This window comes from Coregonus lavaretus (assembly GCF_964263955.1).
Source record: "Coregonus lavaretus genome assembly, chromosome: 1".
Classification (NCBI taxonomy): Eukaryota; Metazoa; Chordata; class Actinopteri; order Salmoniformes; family Salmonidae; genus Coregonus; species Coregonus lavaretus.
In genome coordinates, this window is record NC_139988.1 from 55,298,328 (window position 1) to 55,313,441 (window position 15,114).

Here is a 15,114-nt window from a genome sequence, read left to right on the forward strand (position 1 = left end):
GGATAAAGAATAGTACATTAGGTAACATGTAAATAAACCGTTTCATGTTTTATCTTTGTTTAGGTGTTAAATCCCTTCCAGAAAAACAGACATTTAGTATATCTGGGCCTTAGTATTGAATGACTACAGACCTCGTACAGCAGCTTTTTGCTGTGAGACAACAAAATATAATCTGTTGAAAGTGACCTTCACACTGTTGGGCCAAAATAGCCTTTGTTCATCCTGCCCACCTGCTGAGTGGAACCAGTGTATTCCCTGAGCTTGACACAGTGAGTGTGTGTCTACAGTCAGACATGGGGTTGCTGGGTAGGTGCTGGATGGGCTGGAAGCACGTACACGCACGGCTGAGATGGCTCTGTGACCTGGACAGGACCTCCCTGTGAGGAAGGATGGGGGTTTTCTGCCAGGTGACCAGGCACATGACACACACAGGATGGGGCAGGACTTGGCAAGTGTCACATCCCTGTTACAGCCACCTGCACATACTGATAAGGGGGAACCCTCGAAAGAGCATGTCCAGACACGTCACCTCATGTTATTCTTGAAGGACCTATATGCCCCCTAGTGAAGACAAAGAGTAATAACAGCCCTGGGCCTTTCATGCCAAAATGTGTCCACCCCTGCTAGAACTTGACAAATTCTGCCCGGGCTATGTAAAGACAGAAAAAAAATCTATAGCATTCGTTGCTATGTTCTGATTGTTCTGAGGTGCATGGAGAGAGAGGCGCATGCAGTCAAAAGACAGGGGGAAAATGTATGCTTCGAAGTTACAGGTTATTTACACTATTTATATAATATATAAATATGCCATTTAGCAGACGCTTTTATCCAAAGCGACTTACAGTCATGCGTGCATACATTTTTACGTATGGGTGGTCCTGGGGATCGAACCCACTACCCTGACGTTACAAGCACCATGCTCTACCAATTGAGTGTCATAACACTTTATAACACAGTCATAAAAGCTGACATAAATCAACACTGTCATGACACATATAGATATTTAGAATTGTGACATATATTGCATTATTTTATGGCTGGTTATGACACCTACAAAAGAGTGTAAAAACCATATAATTAGGAATTAGAATACTAGAATGGACATGAACCTTCATTATGACGGGATAAAGGTCAGCCATTTTGGTCAGGGAGTTGGTCAACCATGGTTTGCCCGTGCTGTGATAAGATATTGTGTAAAATAATGAATTTGAAGAATTTATCTGCACTGTATGTTTGTTAGCTAGCCAGCCAGCCAGCCAGCCAGCCAACCAGTTCCATTCATTTTTCAAATTAACTGCCAATATGACAACATTCCACTCAAACAATGCAGTCAATCCACAGCCATACACTGGCTGAAATCAGTTGATGATAGGACTTAAACAAGTTGTAAATGCAACAAGTTCTGATATTGTATCGTATAATAGCACTCACAGCTTTAGACTGGTTTGGATTTCTCCTTGACCAATGTGGCTGCCATTTTCATCCCATTCTGGAACTTTGAGGGTTTATGTTTATGACATAACACCTCTAGTAATTTAATAGGATCTCTATGGTCAAAACCCACAAGCACGCAACCCACCAAAAAAGGCTTCAATAAAGGTGTTTCGGGCCTCCCGAGTGGTGCAGCGGTCTAAGGCACTGCATAGCAGTGCTAGAGGTGTCACTACAGACCCGGGTTCGTTCCCAGGCTGTGTCACAGCCAGCCGTGATCAGGAGTCCCATAGGGCGGCGCACAATTGGCCCAGCGTCATCCGGGTTAGGGGAGGGTTTGGCCGGGGGGGCTTTACTTGGCTGATCGCGCTCTAGCGACCACCTGTGGCGGGCCAGGCACCTGCAGGCTGACCTCGGTCGCCAGTAGAACGGTGTTTCCTCCGACACATTGGTGTAGCTGGCTTCCGGGTTAAGCGGGCGGGTGTTAAGAAGCGTGGTTTGGCGGGTCATGTTTCGGTGGACGCATGACTCGACCTTCACCTCCCGAGCCTGTTGGGGAGTTACAGCGATGAAACAAGATCAAAATTGGGGAGAAAAAGGGAGTAAATAAACCAAATAAAATAGTTTTCATGACCCAAGAAATGGAACTGCAAAGTTTCAACATCAAAACGTTGATAATTTTATGAACATGAACACTGCGTGATTCAAAACTTGTAAAAGTTGCACATTAATTAAATAATATAAATCAAAGGTAACATTTCCAAATCATAGTCCATTTTGTGTAATTCCCCCTAGCAACATTATGAGGTTGCTAAGTTACATCTTGGTTACAATTGTTACACAGGTTCCGTTCTCTATAAGTGCAGAAAACAACGTAAAGTGAGCTTTAAAAGTACTGGGACAGTGACACATTTGTTGTTGTTTTGACTCTGTACTCCAGCACTTTGGATTTGAAATGACATTCTATTATTTTTGTAAATAAGAATAGAATGTTTCTAAATATTTATACGTTTAATGTGGATACTACCATGACAACTGATACTCCTGAATGAATTGTGAATAATGATGAGGGAGGAAGTTACAAACGCACAAAAATCATACCCCCCCAAAAAATGCTAACCTCCCTTGTTATTGTAATGGTGAGAGGTTAGCATGTCTTGGGGGTATGATATTTGTGCGTCTGTAACTTTCTCATTATTATTTACGATTCATTCAGGATTATACGCAATCATGATAGCATCCACATTAATGTAGAAGTGTTGAGAAACATATTCTATTCTTCTTTACAATAAAAGTGACTCCAAAATGACACAATACATTATTTCCCATTCATTTCTATTGGGCACAAAATAATCTGGAACAACCAAAACAAACAGCCAGTGTTGCCAATTTAGCGACTTTGTTGCTATATTTAGCAAGTATTCAGAACCCTCTAGCGACACATTTTCAAAAAAGCGACAAATCTAGCTACTTTTTCTGGTGTTATTGGAGACTTTTGGAGACTCTGACGTGAAAGCACGTATCATTCTTACTCTTCTCAACGAGCAGCGGGTGCTGCCGTGGGCCCCACCCCCGTCCCAAAGCACTCACAGGCGGCCCAGTCCTCGCGCAGCAGTCAGAGCAGGAGATGATCACCCCTCAACGTCCAGACTGCAAATTAATTGCGCATGCGGGAAGCTGCCGCTGGCTGATCCCGCCCTGGCTTACATTCAGGGCAGGTTGTAAAGGTAAAACATTTTAAAAAACAAGAATCGTCAGAAGAAAGTTCAATTGTATTTTACTCACTTTTTGTCTCTCCTACGACGTTATTCCTCTCTCCTACAGCGTCCATCACAATTACATGCACATGGCCAATTATGGAAATTAGGTGATGACGTCATTTAGCGACAGCCAATAGCTACTTTCCTTACTGTGGAGTTGGCAACACTGCAAACAGCAAATGCATCCAACAGATGTGTAGAGTCACAAGCTTGATGTAGTCATTGTGTGCTATGAATATGGGACCAAATATTACACTTTTTACTACTTTAATACACGCAAGTGAATTTGTTCCATTTGATACCCTAAAATGGGGGGACTGTGTACATAAAAAGTGCTGTCATTTCTAAACGGCTCACCTGATATGAATAAAAGTACCCTCAAATTAAAGCTGACAGTCTGCACTCTAACCTCATAGTCATTGTATCATTTCAAAACGAAAGTGCTGGAGTACAGCACTAAAACAACAAAACATTTTTGGAGCTCACTGTATGTACCGGACTGGAGGAATCCTGAAATTATACGAGAAAGGAAGCTGTTGAAACATGCTAAATATATTTTTCTCAGATGCCAGAACAGCGCTTTATAAAGCTGTCGGACATTGAATGTTTTGAGCGCTGTGTTAGCTAGCAAAGTTGTGCAGGCTTTAGTTTGGCTAGCAGGCAAAAGCAAGGATGGCCCTATAGGCCCTATAGGCGAAATACAGCTGCCAAAACATATTATGTTAACTGAGAAAACCACTGCACATGGTTAAACATATTTTCTCGTTTTGGGGCTCATCTGGATCAATGAAGGACCGATAACATGTGTTGCTTGAGATAATGCAAGGATGAACATCGAACCCACAAATTATTTTGTGTTCTGTATGTCAGAGTACAACAAAAGTAACCAAGGTGAAACATAGCAACGTTGGAACGTTTATAGAGAAATTACCTAAGATGCGCTGTGATTTCGATGCTAAATATCGTGACTTTGATGAAAGGTAAAGAATTTCTGTGCACATTTTACAAGTTAGTAATCAGGCAGTGTTCATGTTCATAACATTATCTACATCATGTTGTTTACATTTTGCAGTTCCGTTTTCTGGGTCATGGACAACACATTTTTGGTGGGTGGCCCTTGGACTATTATGTCACAAAGAGGGTGTCTTGTCCTACTCTTAAAACCTGCTTCTGCATTCATCAGCAACATAACATTGGGGTAGGTACAAGTCTGACACCAATGTGTGTGCAATTGCAATGGTAATAATATGGCTAATGGTTTGCCTTGAGTGGTAGGATTTGTGGGTTTTGACACCCTTATGTAGGTGTCATAACAAGCCATAAAATAATGCAATACATGTCACAACAGGTCTAAATGTAGGTGTCATGACAGTGTTATTACAATATTATGACAGGTTATGACACGTTATGTCAGCTGTTATGACAGGTTATGACAAGTTATGTCAGCTGTATGACATAGTTATGACCGTATTAGAAGATGTTATGACACTGCTGAGTTTATAGAGTATTCTGATAGCCCGGCATGGAATAGCAAGTTATCTGACAGAATGGTTCTAAGAAAACACAAAATATGCACCCATAATAACCAGAGATAATCATGATGAAAATAGTAATATGCTACTCTGCTGTTTATGTTGAATATTCACATCTGTGAAACTGCATCATACATACAGCACAACTCCTGTGAGAACTGCTACAATAAGCATATGATTTACTGGCTGCCTCTACAGCCTAATTAAACCATTGAACACTGAACAGTGGTGAAATACAGGAAGAGCTCTTTGACTTCAGCTTGCTGACTCTTGTGATTCGGCCCCTTTTGCAGCAGGCACTACCTTCAACGTCCAAATCCATTAGTGATTTCTGTACGACTAAAGTGGCGCTCGAGGGAAACCATTTCCCTGCATTAATGGCCTTCTTCCACCGCAGCGAATCAAAGGCTTAGCCTAATGACTCAGTCTACCTTAGCATGCTCTCTAAAAAAAAACTCAGGTTAGGAGCTGGAGGGCAGCACAAGAACCAAGGGAGAAAGAGATCCCATTCCACCGTTACATTTTTAAAGCAGAACAATTTATTATCAAGTACAATAATATCAAACAAAGAAGAAAAAAAGTTAATCATGTTCACAAATGAGTTTTTCCACAATCTGCATCACTTTTGGTTGTTACAGTACAGAGAATGACTTCAAGCTTGGGGATTTTTCCATGTTAGTTTGTAAGTTCTTGCTTCGTAAATGTGGAACTGCTCTGCTGACACAAGAGCAGAGTAAAAGGCAATTGACAGGGGTGTTTGGGTGTCAGAGTTCGTAAAGTGCTTCTCCCCCTATAACACCGGTCAGTCAGTCCCTGAACAGTGCTTCCTAAGCCATATGTGGGCCAGGGGGAACTAGTCCTCATAGGTAGAGGGGTGAACTAGCTTACTGCCAGTCAAAGGAGCGCTTCACCAGCCGGTAGAAGTTACGGTTGTGCTCCCGGAGGTAGGAGCGTAGCTGCTGCAGCACGGTATCATTGACGGCCGGGTGGGGACGCCCTTTGGACTCGTGCAGGCAGCGCTCTCGCCCTTCACTCCGGATGCAGTAGAACCCCTTGGTCTGGTTGAAGTAGAAGTTGGAGGACATTATCCTGGGGGGCAGGTTGAGAAAACGCTCCACCTTCTGTACCTCAGGCAGTGGGTCCCGGATCAAAGTGTCCCCATCCACGATGTGGATCTGCTCCAGGGGGAAATAGCGCAGCCAGTTGCGCATGTGCACGTCGTAGAGGCTCCGCTGGATGGCCTTATAGCGGGTATTGAGGGCTCCGCTGTGCACCAGCAGGTTCTCGATGGCCTGCACTGGCTTGTGGTTCTCCAGGCGGTTGAAGTAGACCTGGGTGTAGTCTGAGATGACACGTTCAGTTGGGTCTCTCAAAATCAGCAGCAGCTTGATGGAGGAGTTCATGGCACGGATGCGTTCTGGCGCCAAGGCAGAGGTGAAGTAGCCTGGCGTCTTCTCCACTGTGATCTGGTGCGGGTAGGAATATGGCATCAGCTCACGGTACCAGTCAAAGCCCTTGGCGTAGTTCTCGTCCCAGTCAAAAAAGTGCACCTCTATGGCAGCGGCAGCGACCTCAGGGTGGATGTCTAGCATTTCCAGCAGGGCGCGTGTACCCCCCTTGCGCACCCCAATAATGATGCTGTGGGGGGCATGTTTGCTAGTCCCCGGGGGTGGAGACAGAGTGTTAATGGCTGTGAGTCCAGGGCCCAGATCCAGACTCTGAACAAGCTCTGGTGGGGCAGCATATACCTGGAGAACCAGGAGGAACATTGATACCAGCAAGCAGGCCATGGTGAGGGAGGGTGATGAAAAGAGGAAGAGAGGAGAAGATGGTCAGAGAGAGAGCAGAGAAGATCAGAGAGGGATATCCTATGGTTTAGCTGTGGATCAGAGCCATCTCTCTGAGATCAAATCTGACAGGAAAGGAGAAGGGAGCTGTTTTCGTCTGCCATTGATCATGAGAAGGAGAATGAGGAGGAGGAGAAATCACAGCCAGTCCGAAGCACATCTGTAGAGACAGAAGACAAGAAAAAAAGAAATGGACTTAGATCTCCCCATCTGAATAGCTAGCACAGGCCCAAGTTACTTTCTTCATTTACCTGACAAAGCTTTCTAGTAATTAATATAATGTATGTCTGTCTCAAGTGTTTCCTCTCCTTGGATTATCATTATTTATCTCCCTTTGCGTCTCTCATTTTGTCCTATCTCCCTCTCAGATCTCTCCTTTCCATATCAAGAGTAACTTACGTTTAATACTATGCTGTAATTTCACAGGATATATATTTTTCCTCATTACAAAATGTGGCTCAGATATGTGAGAGCGTGGCTCGGGGCCAAAACACAGAGGTCACACTACTTCATCTTGTTTTACCGGGTCATAATCCTCACACAAATCAATACACTTAATATCCTCCTTGGAACATTTCAATCAAGACAGCAGAGGTAGCTGTAAGGTCAAAGTGTGGCTGTAGAAACAAGAGGAGTTTTCAGTTCTGATAACTTAGATTTTCTATACACGTGAAACAAGATCAAAAGCAAGGCCAAGTGATGGATGCTATGTATTGGGACTAAGTATTTATGTTCTATGTGGGTTTCCGTAGCCTTAGTTCTAACGCTAAGTATCATGGGTATTGAAGTGGGTTGTTTAGAGTAGACTTCCTGAAGTAATGTAAGACGCACAACTTCTCAGTAAAGCACTCGTTGCATCTAAAACGATTTCTTCGTCCCCATTCCTGTGTGAGTCTAAAGTTAATCTGAAGAGTCAAGATACAACAAAGGTAGGACTAGGACAGGAGGACTAGGATTTAAAATACTGGATAGACTCTGAACAGCCATAACAGTTGAATCCTTCTGACCTTAAGTCTTCTCAAATACTTTCATGAGGAAAACAACATTTCTCCATGACAGTCAAAATAACTACTCTGCTGCATAAACATCCAACAACACCAAAGGTCATGGTAAGGCTCTATAAATATTACTTTATTGTTTCCACTTTGCTGTTGCCCGATATTAAATCAACCACTACCATCACTATGATTGAATAAGCAGAAAGCAATTGTTAAGGAACAACAACAGCCACAGCTCAAATCTGTTCCCCACTTCCCAGAGGGTTGCCTGTTTCCTCCACTTCCCAGAGGGTTGTCTGTTCCAACAGAGCCACTACCAGCCTCCCCCTCTCTCTAATCAGATCTTCCCATTGCAGACTGAAGGGAGTGATACCTGGACCATCATGAAGCTCTAATCTCTGGCCAAGGGGTCCAGGGGGCTGTGGATGCTAGGTATGGGGCTGGGGCTAGGTATGGGGCTAAGGATGGGGATGGGAAAAGAGCTGGGGCTAGGTAGCTGTGGGCATGGGAATAAGGCTGGGGGCTCTGCCTAGATGTTGCGCTGAGGGCTGGGGCTAGGTATAAGGTCTGAGGCTGGGGTCAAGTATGAGGGCTGGAGCAGTAGGTATGGGGGCTGGGGCTATAAGGGATGCAGCCCTGGGGGCTGGACTTTCCCAGAAGCACTGTGGATAAAGAAAAGGTGCTCTACTGTGAATGTCTGCGCAGGGAGCCACTTATGCGCTGTGACAGGCGCGCCTGCCTGTCAGCACTTCCATGGCGGAGAGCTGCCAAGTCTAATGTTAACAGCCAGGCAGCCAGACGAGCTTCCTGTCTTATCCAATTCCCCTCACTCCCTCAGCACACCGCCACCTGGAATGAGCCATTGTTGTTTCACATCCCGCTGAGCCGCGTTGCTTTATTCAATACTTGATGCATATCTTCAGGTTTTCATTCATCACACAGCCGACCTGGCACACTATCTCAGTATCTGGCAGAGCATTTAACTAAAACTATTGGAATATTGGAGAGAGAAACGGAATACCGACAGGTTACAGACAAGAGACTGTAAATATACTTATAGTCCAGAACTAAGTAAGAGGTCACATTGCAGTTGGCTGAATAAAACAACTAAGGTATTGAATATACTTGCCATTGTAAAAATAAAAAGAATACATACAATCAAAGCCGCTATAACACTTGCATGTTTTACATCTGCAAACGTTTAGCTATGCCTACCTACGACAAATGACCCAACTATCACACACGTGGCACTGCGCTGACCTTCTGTGATCTCATTTTACAGTTTGTCAGTGGCTGCAGAGACTGTGGCTTATTACCTCATAGCATTATCACCGAGAGCCTGAGCCAGTGTAGCTCACGGTTCTACCCTATTATTCATCATCCTAGCAGGCACAGAGGGAGAAGCCACAGGTTTCCTGCTCCATGGGAACCCAACTCCCACTAATTACTCAAACCAGCCAGCCAGCTATATCTACAGTGGCTTGCGAAAGTATTCACCCCCCTTGGCATGTTTCCTACTTTGTTGCCTTACAACCTGGAATTAAAACTGATTTTTTGGGGGTTTGTATCATTTGATTTACATAATATGCCTCCTACTTTTTTTGTGTAACAAACAACAAATAAGACAAAAAAAAAACAGAAAACTTGAGCGTGCATAACTATTCACCCCCCCAAAGACAATACTTTGTAGAGCCACCTTTTGCAGCAATTACAGATGCAAGTCTCTTGGGGTATGTCTCTATAAGCTTGGCACATCTAGCCACTGGGAGTTTTGCCCATTCTTCAAGGCAAAACTGCTCCAGCTCCTTCAAGTTGGATGGGTTCCGCTGGTGTACAGCAATCTTTAAGTCATACCACAGATTCTCAATTGGATTGAGGTCTGGGCTTTGACTAGGCCATTCCAAGACATTTAAATGTTTCCCTTTAAACCACTCAAGTGTTGCTTTAGCAGTATGCTTAGGGTTAGCTAAAGCTAACTCTCTCTCCTCTGCTCTTATCCTTCTAGACCTATCCGCTGCCTTTGATACTGTAAACCATCAGATCCTCCTCTCCACCCTCTCCGAGTTGGGCATCTCCGGCGCTGCTCACTCTTGGATTGTGTCCTACCTGACAGGTCGCTCCTACCAGGTGGCGTGGCGAGAATCTGTCTCCGCACCACGTGCTCTCACCACTGGTGTCCCCCAGGGCTCAGTTCTAGGCCCTCTCCTATTCTCTCTATACACCAAGTCACTTGGTTCTGTCATATCCTCACATGGTCTCTCCTATCATTGCTACGCAGACGACACACAATTAATTTTCTCCTTTCCCCCTTCTGATAACCAGGTGGCGAATCGCATCTCTGCATGTCTGGCAGACATATCAGTGTGGATGTCAGATCACCACCTCAAGCTGAACCTCGGCAAGACGGAGCTGCTCTTCCTCCCGGGGAAGGACTGCCCGCTCCATGATCTCGCCATCACGGTTGACAACTCCATTGTGTCCTCCTCCCAGAGTGCAAAGAACCTTGGCGTGACCCTGGACAACACCCTGTCGTTCTCCGCTAACATCAAAGCGGTGACCCAATCCTTGCAGGTTCATGCTCTACAACATTCGTAGAGTACGACCCTACCTTACACAGAAAGCAGCACAGGTCCTAATCCAGGAACTTGTCATCTCCCGTCTGGATTACTGCAACTCGCTGTTGGCTGGGCTCCCTGCCTGTGCCATTAAACCCCTACAACTTATCCAGAACGCTGCAGCCCGTCTGGTGTTCGACCTTCCCGAGTTCTCTCATGTCACCCCGCTCCTCCGCACACTCCACTGGCTTCCAGTTGAGGCTCACATCTACTACAAGACCATGGTGCTTGCCTACGGAGCTGTGAGGGGAACGGCACCTACTTACCTTCAGGCTCTGATCAGACCCTACACCCAAACGAGGGCACTACGTTCATCCACCTCTGGCCTGCTAGCTCCCCTACCTCTACGGAAGCACAGTTCCCGCTCAGCCCAGTCAAAGCTATTTGCTGCTCTGGCACCCCAATGGTGGAACAAGCTCCACGACGCCAGGACAGCGGAGTCACTGACCACCTTCCGGAGACACTTGAAACCCTACCTCTTTAAGGAATACCTGGAATAGTATAAAGTAATCCTTCTACCCACCCATAAAAAATAAAAATAAAGTGGCTGTCCCACTGGCTATCATAAGTTGAATGCACCAATTTGTGAGTCGCTCTGGATAAGAGCGTCTGCTAAATGATGTAAATGTAAATGTCATTTTCCTGCTGGAAGGTGAACCTCTGTCCCAGTCTGAAATCTCTGGAAGACTGAAACAGGTTTCCCTCAAGAATTTCCCTGTATTTAGCACCATCCATCATTCCTTCAATTCTGACCAGTTTCCCAGTCCCTGATGACGAAAAACATCCCCACAGCATGATGCTGCCACCACCATGCTTCACTGTGGGGATGGTGTTCTCGGGGTGATGAGAGGTGTTGGGTTTGCGCCAGACATAGTGTTTTCCTTGACGGCCAAAAAGCTCAATTATAGTCTCATCTGACCTGAGTATCTTCTTCAATATGTTTGGGGAGTCTCCCACATGGCTTTTGGCGAACACCAAACGAGTTTGCTTATTTTTTTTCTTTAAGCAATGGCTTCTTTCTGGCCACTCTTCCGTAAAGCCCAGCTCTGTGGAGTGTACGGCTTAAAGTGGTCCAATTGACAGATACTCCAATCTCTGCTGTAGAGCTTTCCTTGGTCTTCATGGTGCCACTTGCTTGGTGGTGCCCCTTGCTTAGTGGTGTTGCAGAATCTGGGGCCTTTCAGAACAGGTGTATATATACTGAGATCATGTGACAGATCATGTGACACTTAAATAAAGTCCACCTGTGTGCAATCTAACTAATTATGTGACTTCTGAAGGTAATTGGTTGCACCAGATCTTATTTATGGGCTTCATAGCAAAGGGGGTGAATACATATGCACACACCACTTTTCTGAAATTTATTTTTTAGAATTTTTTGAAACAAGTACTTTTTTCCATTTCACTTCACTTCACCAATTTGGACTATTTTGTGTATGTCCATTACATGAAATCCAAATAAAAATCAATTTAAATTACAGGTTGTAATGCAACAAAATCGGAAAAACGCCAAAGGGGATGAATACTTTTGCAACGCACTGTAGCTATATCTAAGGCAGGATCAAGAATAGATCCCGACCAATATGCGTTGTTTGAGTCCGATACCGAGGCAAAAGTCACCGATTACCAATATATCTGCCGTTATATTGTTTTTTAGAGGTGGAATAAAAACATAACTTTTTATTTTATTTTACACAAATTGAGCTCCAAAGGATTAACAGATACATTACATTACCGAAAGTATGTGGACACCTGCTCGTCGAACATCTCATCGCATTAATATGGAGTTGGTCCACCCTTTGATGCTATAACAGCCTCCACTCTTCTGGGAAGGCTTTCCACTAGATGTTGGAACATTGCTGCGGGGACTTGCTTCCATTCTGCCACAAGAGCATTAGTGATGTTGGGCAATGATGTTGGCCGATTAGGCCTGGCTCACAGTCGGCGTTCCAGTTCATCCCAAAGGTGTTGGATGGGGTTGAGGTCAGGGCTCTGTGCATGCCAGTTGAGTTTTTCCACACCGATCTCGACAAATCATTTCTGTATGGACTTCGCTTTGTGCACGGGGGCATTGTCAAGCTGAAACAGGAAAGGGCCTTCCCCAAACTGTTGCCACAAAGTTGGAAGCACAGAATCGTCTAGAATGTCATTGTATGCTGTAGTGTTAAGATTTCCCTTCACTGGAGGGGCCTAGCCCGAACCATGAAAAACAGCCACAGACCATTATTCCTCCTCCACCAAACTTTACAGTTGGCGCTATGCATTTGGGCGGGTAGCGTTCTCCTGGCATCCGCCAAACCCAGATTCGTCCGGCGGACTGCCAGATGGTAAAGCGTGATTCATCACTCCAGAGAACGCGTTTCCACTGCTCCAGTGTCCAATGGCAGCGAGCTTTACACCACTCCAGCCGACGCTTGGCATTGCGCATAGTAATCTTAGGCTTGTGTGTGGCTGCTAGGCCATGGAAACCCATTTCACGAAGCTCCCGGCGAACAGTTCTTGTGCTGACATTGCTTCCAGAGGCAGTCTGGAACTCGGTAGTGAGTGTTGCAACCGAGGACAGACGATTTTTACACGCTAAGCGCTTCAGCACCCAGCGGTCCTGTTCTGTGAGCTTGTGTGGCCTACCACTTCACAGCTGAGCTGTTGTTGCTCCTAGACGTTTCCACTTCACAATAACAGCACTTACAGTTGACCGGGGAAGCTCTAGCAGGGCAGAAATTTGATGAACTTGTTGGAAAGGTGGCATCCTATGACGGTGCCACGTTGAAAGTCACTGAGTTCTTCAGTAAGGCCATTCTACTGCCAATGTTTGTCTATGGAGATTGCATGGCTGTGTGCTCGATTTTATACACCTGTCAGTAACAGGTGTGGCTGAAATAGCAGAATACACTAATCTGAAGGGGTGTCCACATACTTTTGTATATACAGTATAGCGTATTCTAAATGATGATTTCTTAACACAGTGGTGTGTATTCATGGATGCCAAGGGAAGCCAGGCTTCCCCAAAAAAATTGACCAAGAAAAAAACGTATTAAATAATGTATCTTTCGTCTCTCTGTTTCATAAATTTCCTTCAATTCGCAAGAGGCTGAATGTACCCCACTGGAGAAATCATCCAAGCGATCGAAACAGCACCCCTCTGTCTCCGTATGTGTAGCGTATCTATCTGATGCTGTCTGGACATTGTTGCATTGAATTCAGGGGAAGCCAGTGAGCATTTGGCCTTCCTTGATAAAAAATAAAGAAAATAACAGCCAATCTGCGTTGAGCTAAACTGAGTGAGCTCAGCTGTGAATGGTCCTGGCGCACCAAAAAAAATGTGTCAAGGGAAGCCAGTTTGGATTTGGCTTCAGACCAATGACATCACATCAGAAGCGAAGCGTCATTGACAGAAAACAACTTGTATTCTTGCATCTCGTTGTGTCGTTGTCCTCCGGTGTCTAGCTAGCTAAAATCGTCCCTTTCCTAAATTAGCCATGGATGGAGATAGTGATTTGGACTTGTGGTTCTACTTAATTCTCTGTACTGGCCAGTGATTATAACAACAATTCTGATCCAACCATAAATTCATTTTAGCCAGGTAGCTTAGTACAACAAAAATGTAAAGCCTGTACTGTATGACAGAGTCCTAGACCATTTAGGCAACATGACACACCACACACACACAGAAATCAGTATCATGGACAGACGCATCATATTTAACTTTTGTTGATTGGACTAAATAGTTTTTGTTATCTTTTAGTTGTCACTGTATTAGACTAAGCATAGATGATTAGATGTTGAAATGTTGAAGTTGAAATGGTGCTGGAATAGTGGAGGCAGCGCCTGTTTTCTTTGTGACTTGCGGTAACTCTCCGTGGTTCTAAATCAATAGTTATTTAGTATGTCGAAAGTGTCGGAAACATTACCTTGCTTGACCATGCTGTAGGTCATGTAACTGTTTGTTATATGCAATATGTTTTGTGGACTTCACCGGACAGATGTTTCTTTCCAGTTTTGTAATGAAACAAATGTTGGTTGAATTTATTCTGCCACTGTCTTCTTATTGTCTCGGCCTTAGGCCTGTATATCACGGTGTCAAGGCATATGAACTAACAAGTTATAGAGCCAACAATGCAATTATCACAACACATAGGTTGTAATATGGCTTTTTTTCTGGCTTGGCTTCCCCAGTGATTTTACCCAGGCACCGCCACTGTGTAAACAAACACTTTATGGCAACCTTGCAATGAGAGGGTCAGTGCTATGCGGGACCCTTGGGACGTCCCTACCCTAAACTCTAACCCCTACCCTAACCTTAACCATAACCCTTACCTAACCATAACTCTTACCTAACCCTAACTATTTTAAACGTCAACTTCAATGGGGTAACGTAAGGAACGTCCCAAGGATCCCACATCACATGAGAGTACGTTATGACAAGCTAGCTGTTCATTACGACAATGTTTTCTTACAGAACCCATATGTACATTACATTTACGTTTGACATTTTAGTCATTTAGCAGACGCTCTTATCCAGAGCGACTTACAGTTAGTGAGTGCATACATTCTTCATACATTACACTGTTATTCAATACAAAATGTATTGGCTATACATTTAAACTTCAAATGGCATGTGCTGATGACTGAAAATGTTTATGCAGGCAAATGCTTGCCACACTCCTTTTAGTCACACGTTCTAATTTAGCTAGCTAGCTAACGTTAGCTACTTATCTCATCCTGAATGCAAGTGCATGGCCTGAATAATAGATCTGCGCCAACTGCTTTTTGCAGATTGCATATTTCGGAAAACGAACTAAATAAGCACACTAGCTAGCTATAATATGCCCAAACCGTAACAGTGCTCTTTTTGTATCATGGTCGAGTGTTCACTTTGGCGCCAGTCCAGTGTTGGCACATAAGTAGCACAGATTGCTAGCTAGCTAGCC

The 15,114-nt window shown here is 44.5% G+C and overlaps 1 protein-coding gene across 1 annotated transcript; it reads right to left on the minus strand.

Annotated features, from left to right (window-relative positions):
- Positions 1 to 5,607: 5,607 nt before the first annotated feature.
- LOC311127164 (heparan sulfate glucosamine 3-O-sulfotransferase 1-like) lies at positions 5,608 to 6,513 on the minus strand (the record flags this gene model as incomplete). The annotated part of the gene is made up of 1 exon (XM_084158942.1): positions 5,608 to 6,513. The coding sequence occupies one exon, from the start codon at positions 6,511 to 6,513 to the stop codon at positions 5,608 to 5,610; it is 906 nt and encodes a 301-aa protein (XP_084015068.1).
- Between the last annotated feature and the right edge of the window lie 8,601 nt (positions 6,514 to 15,114).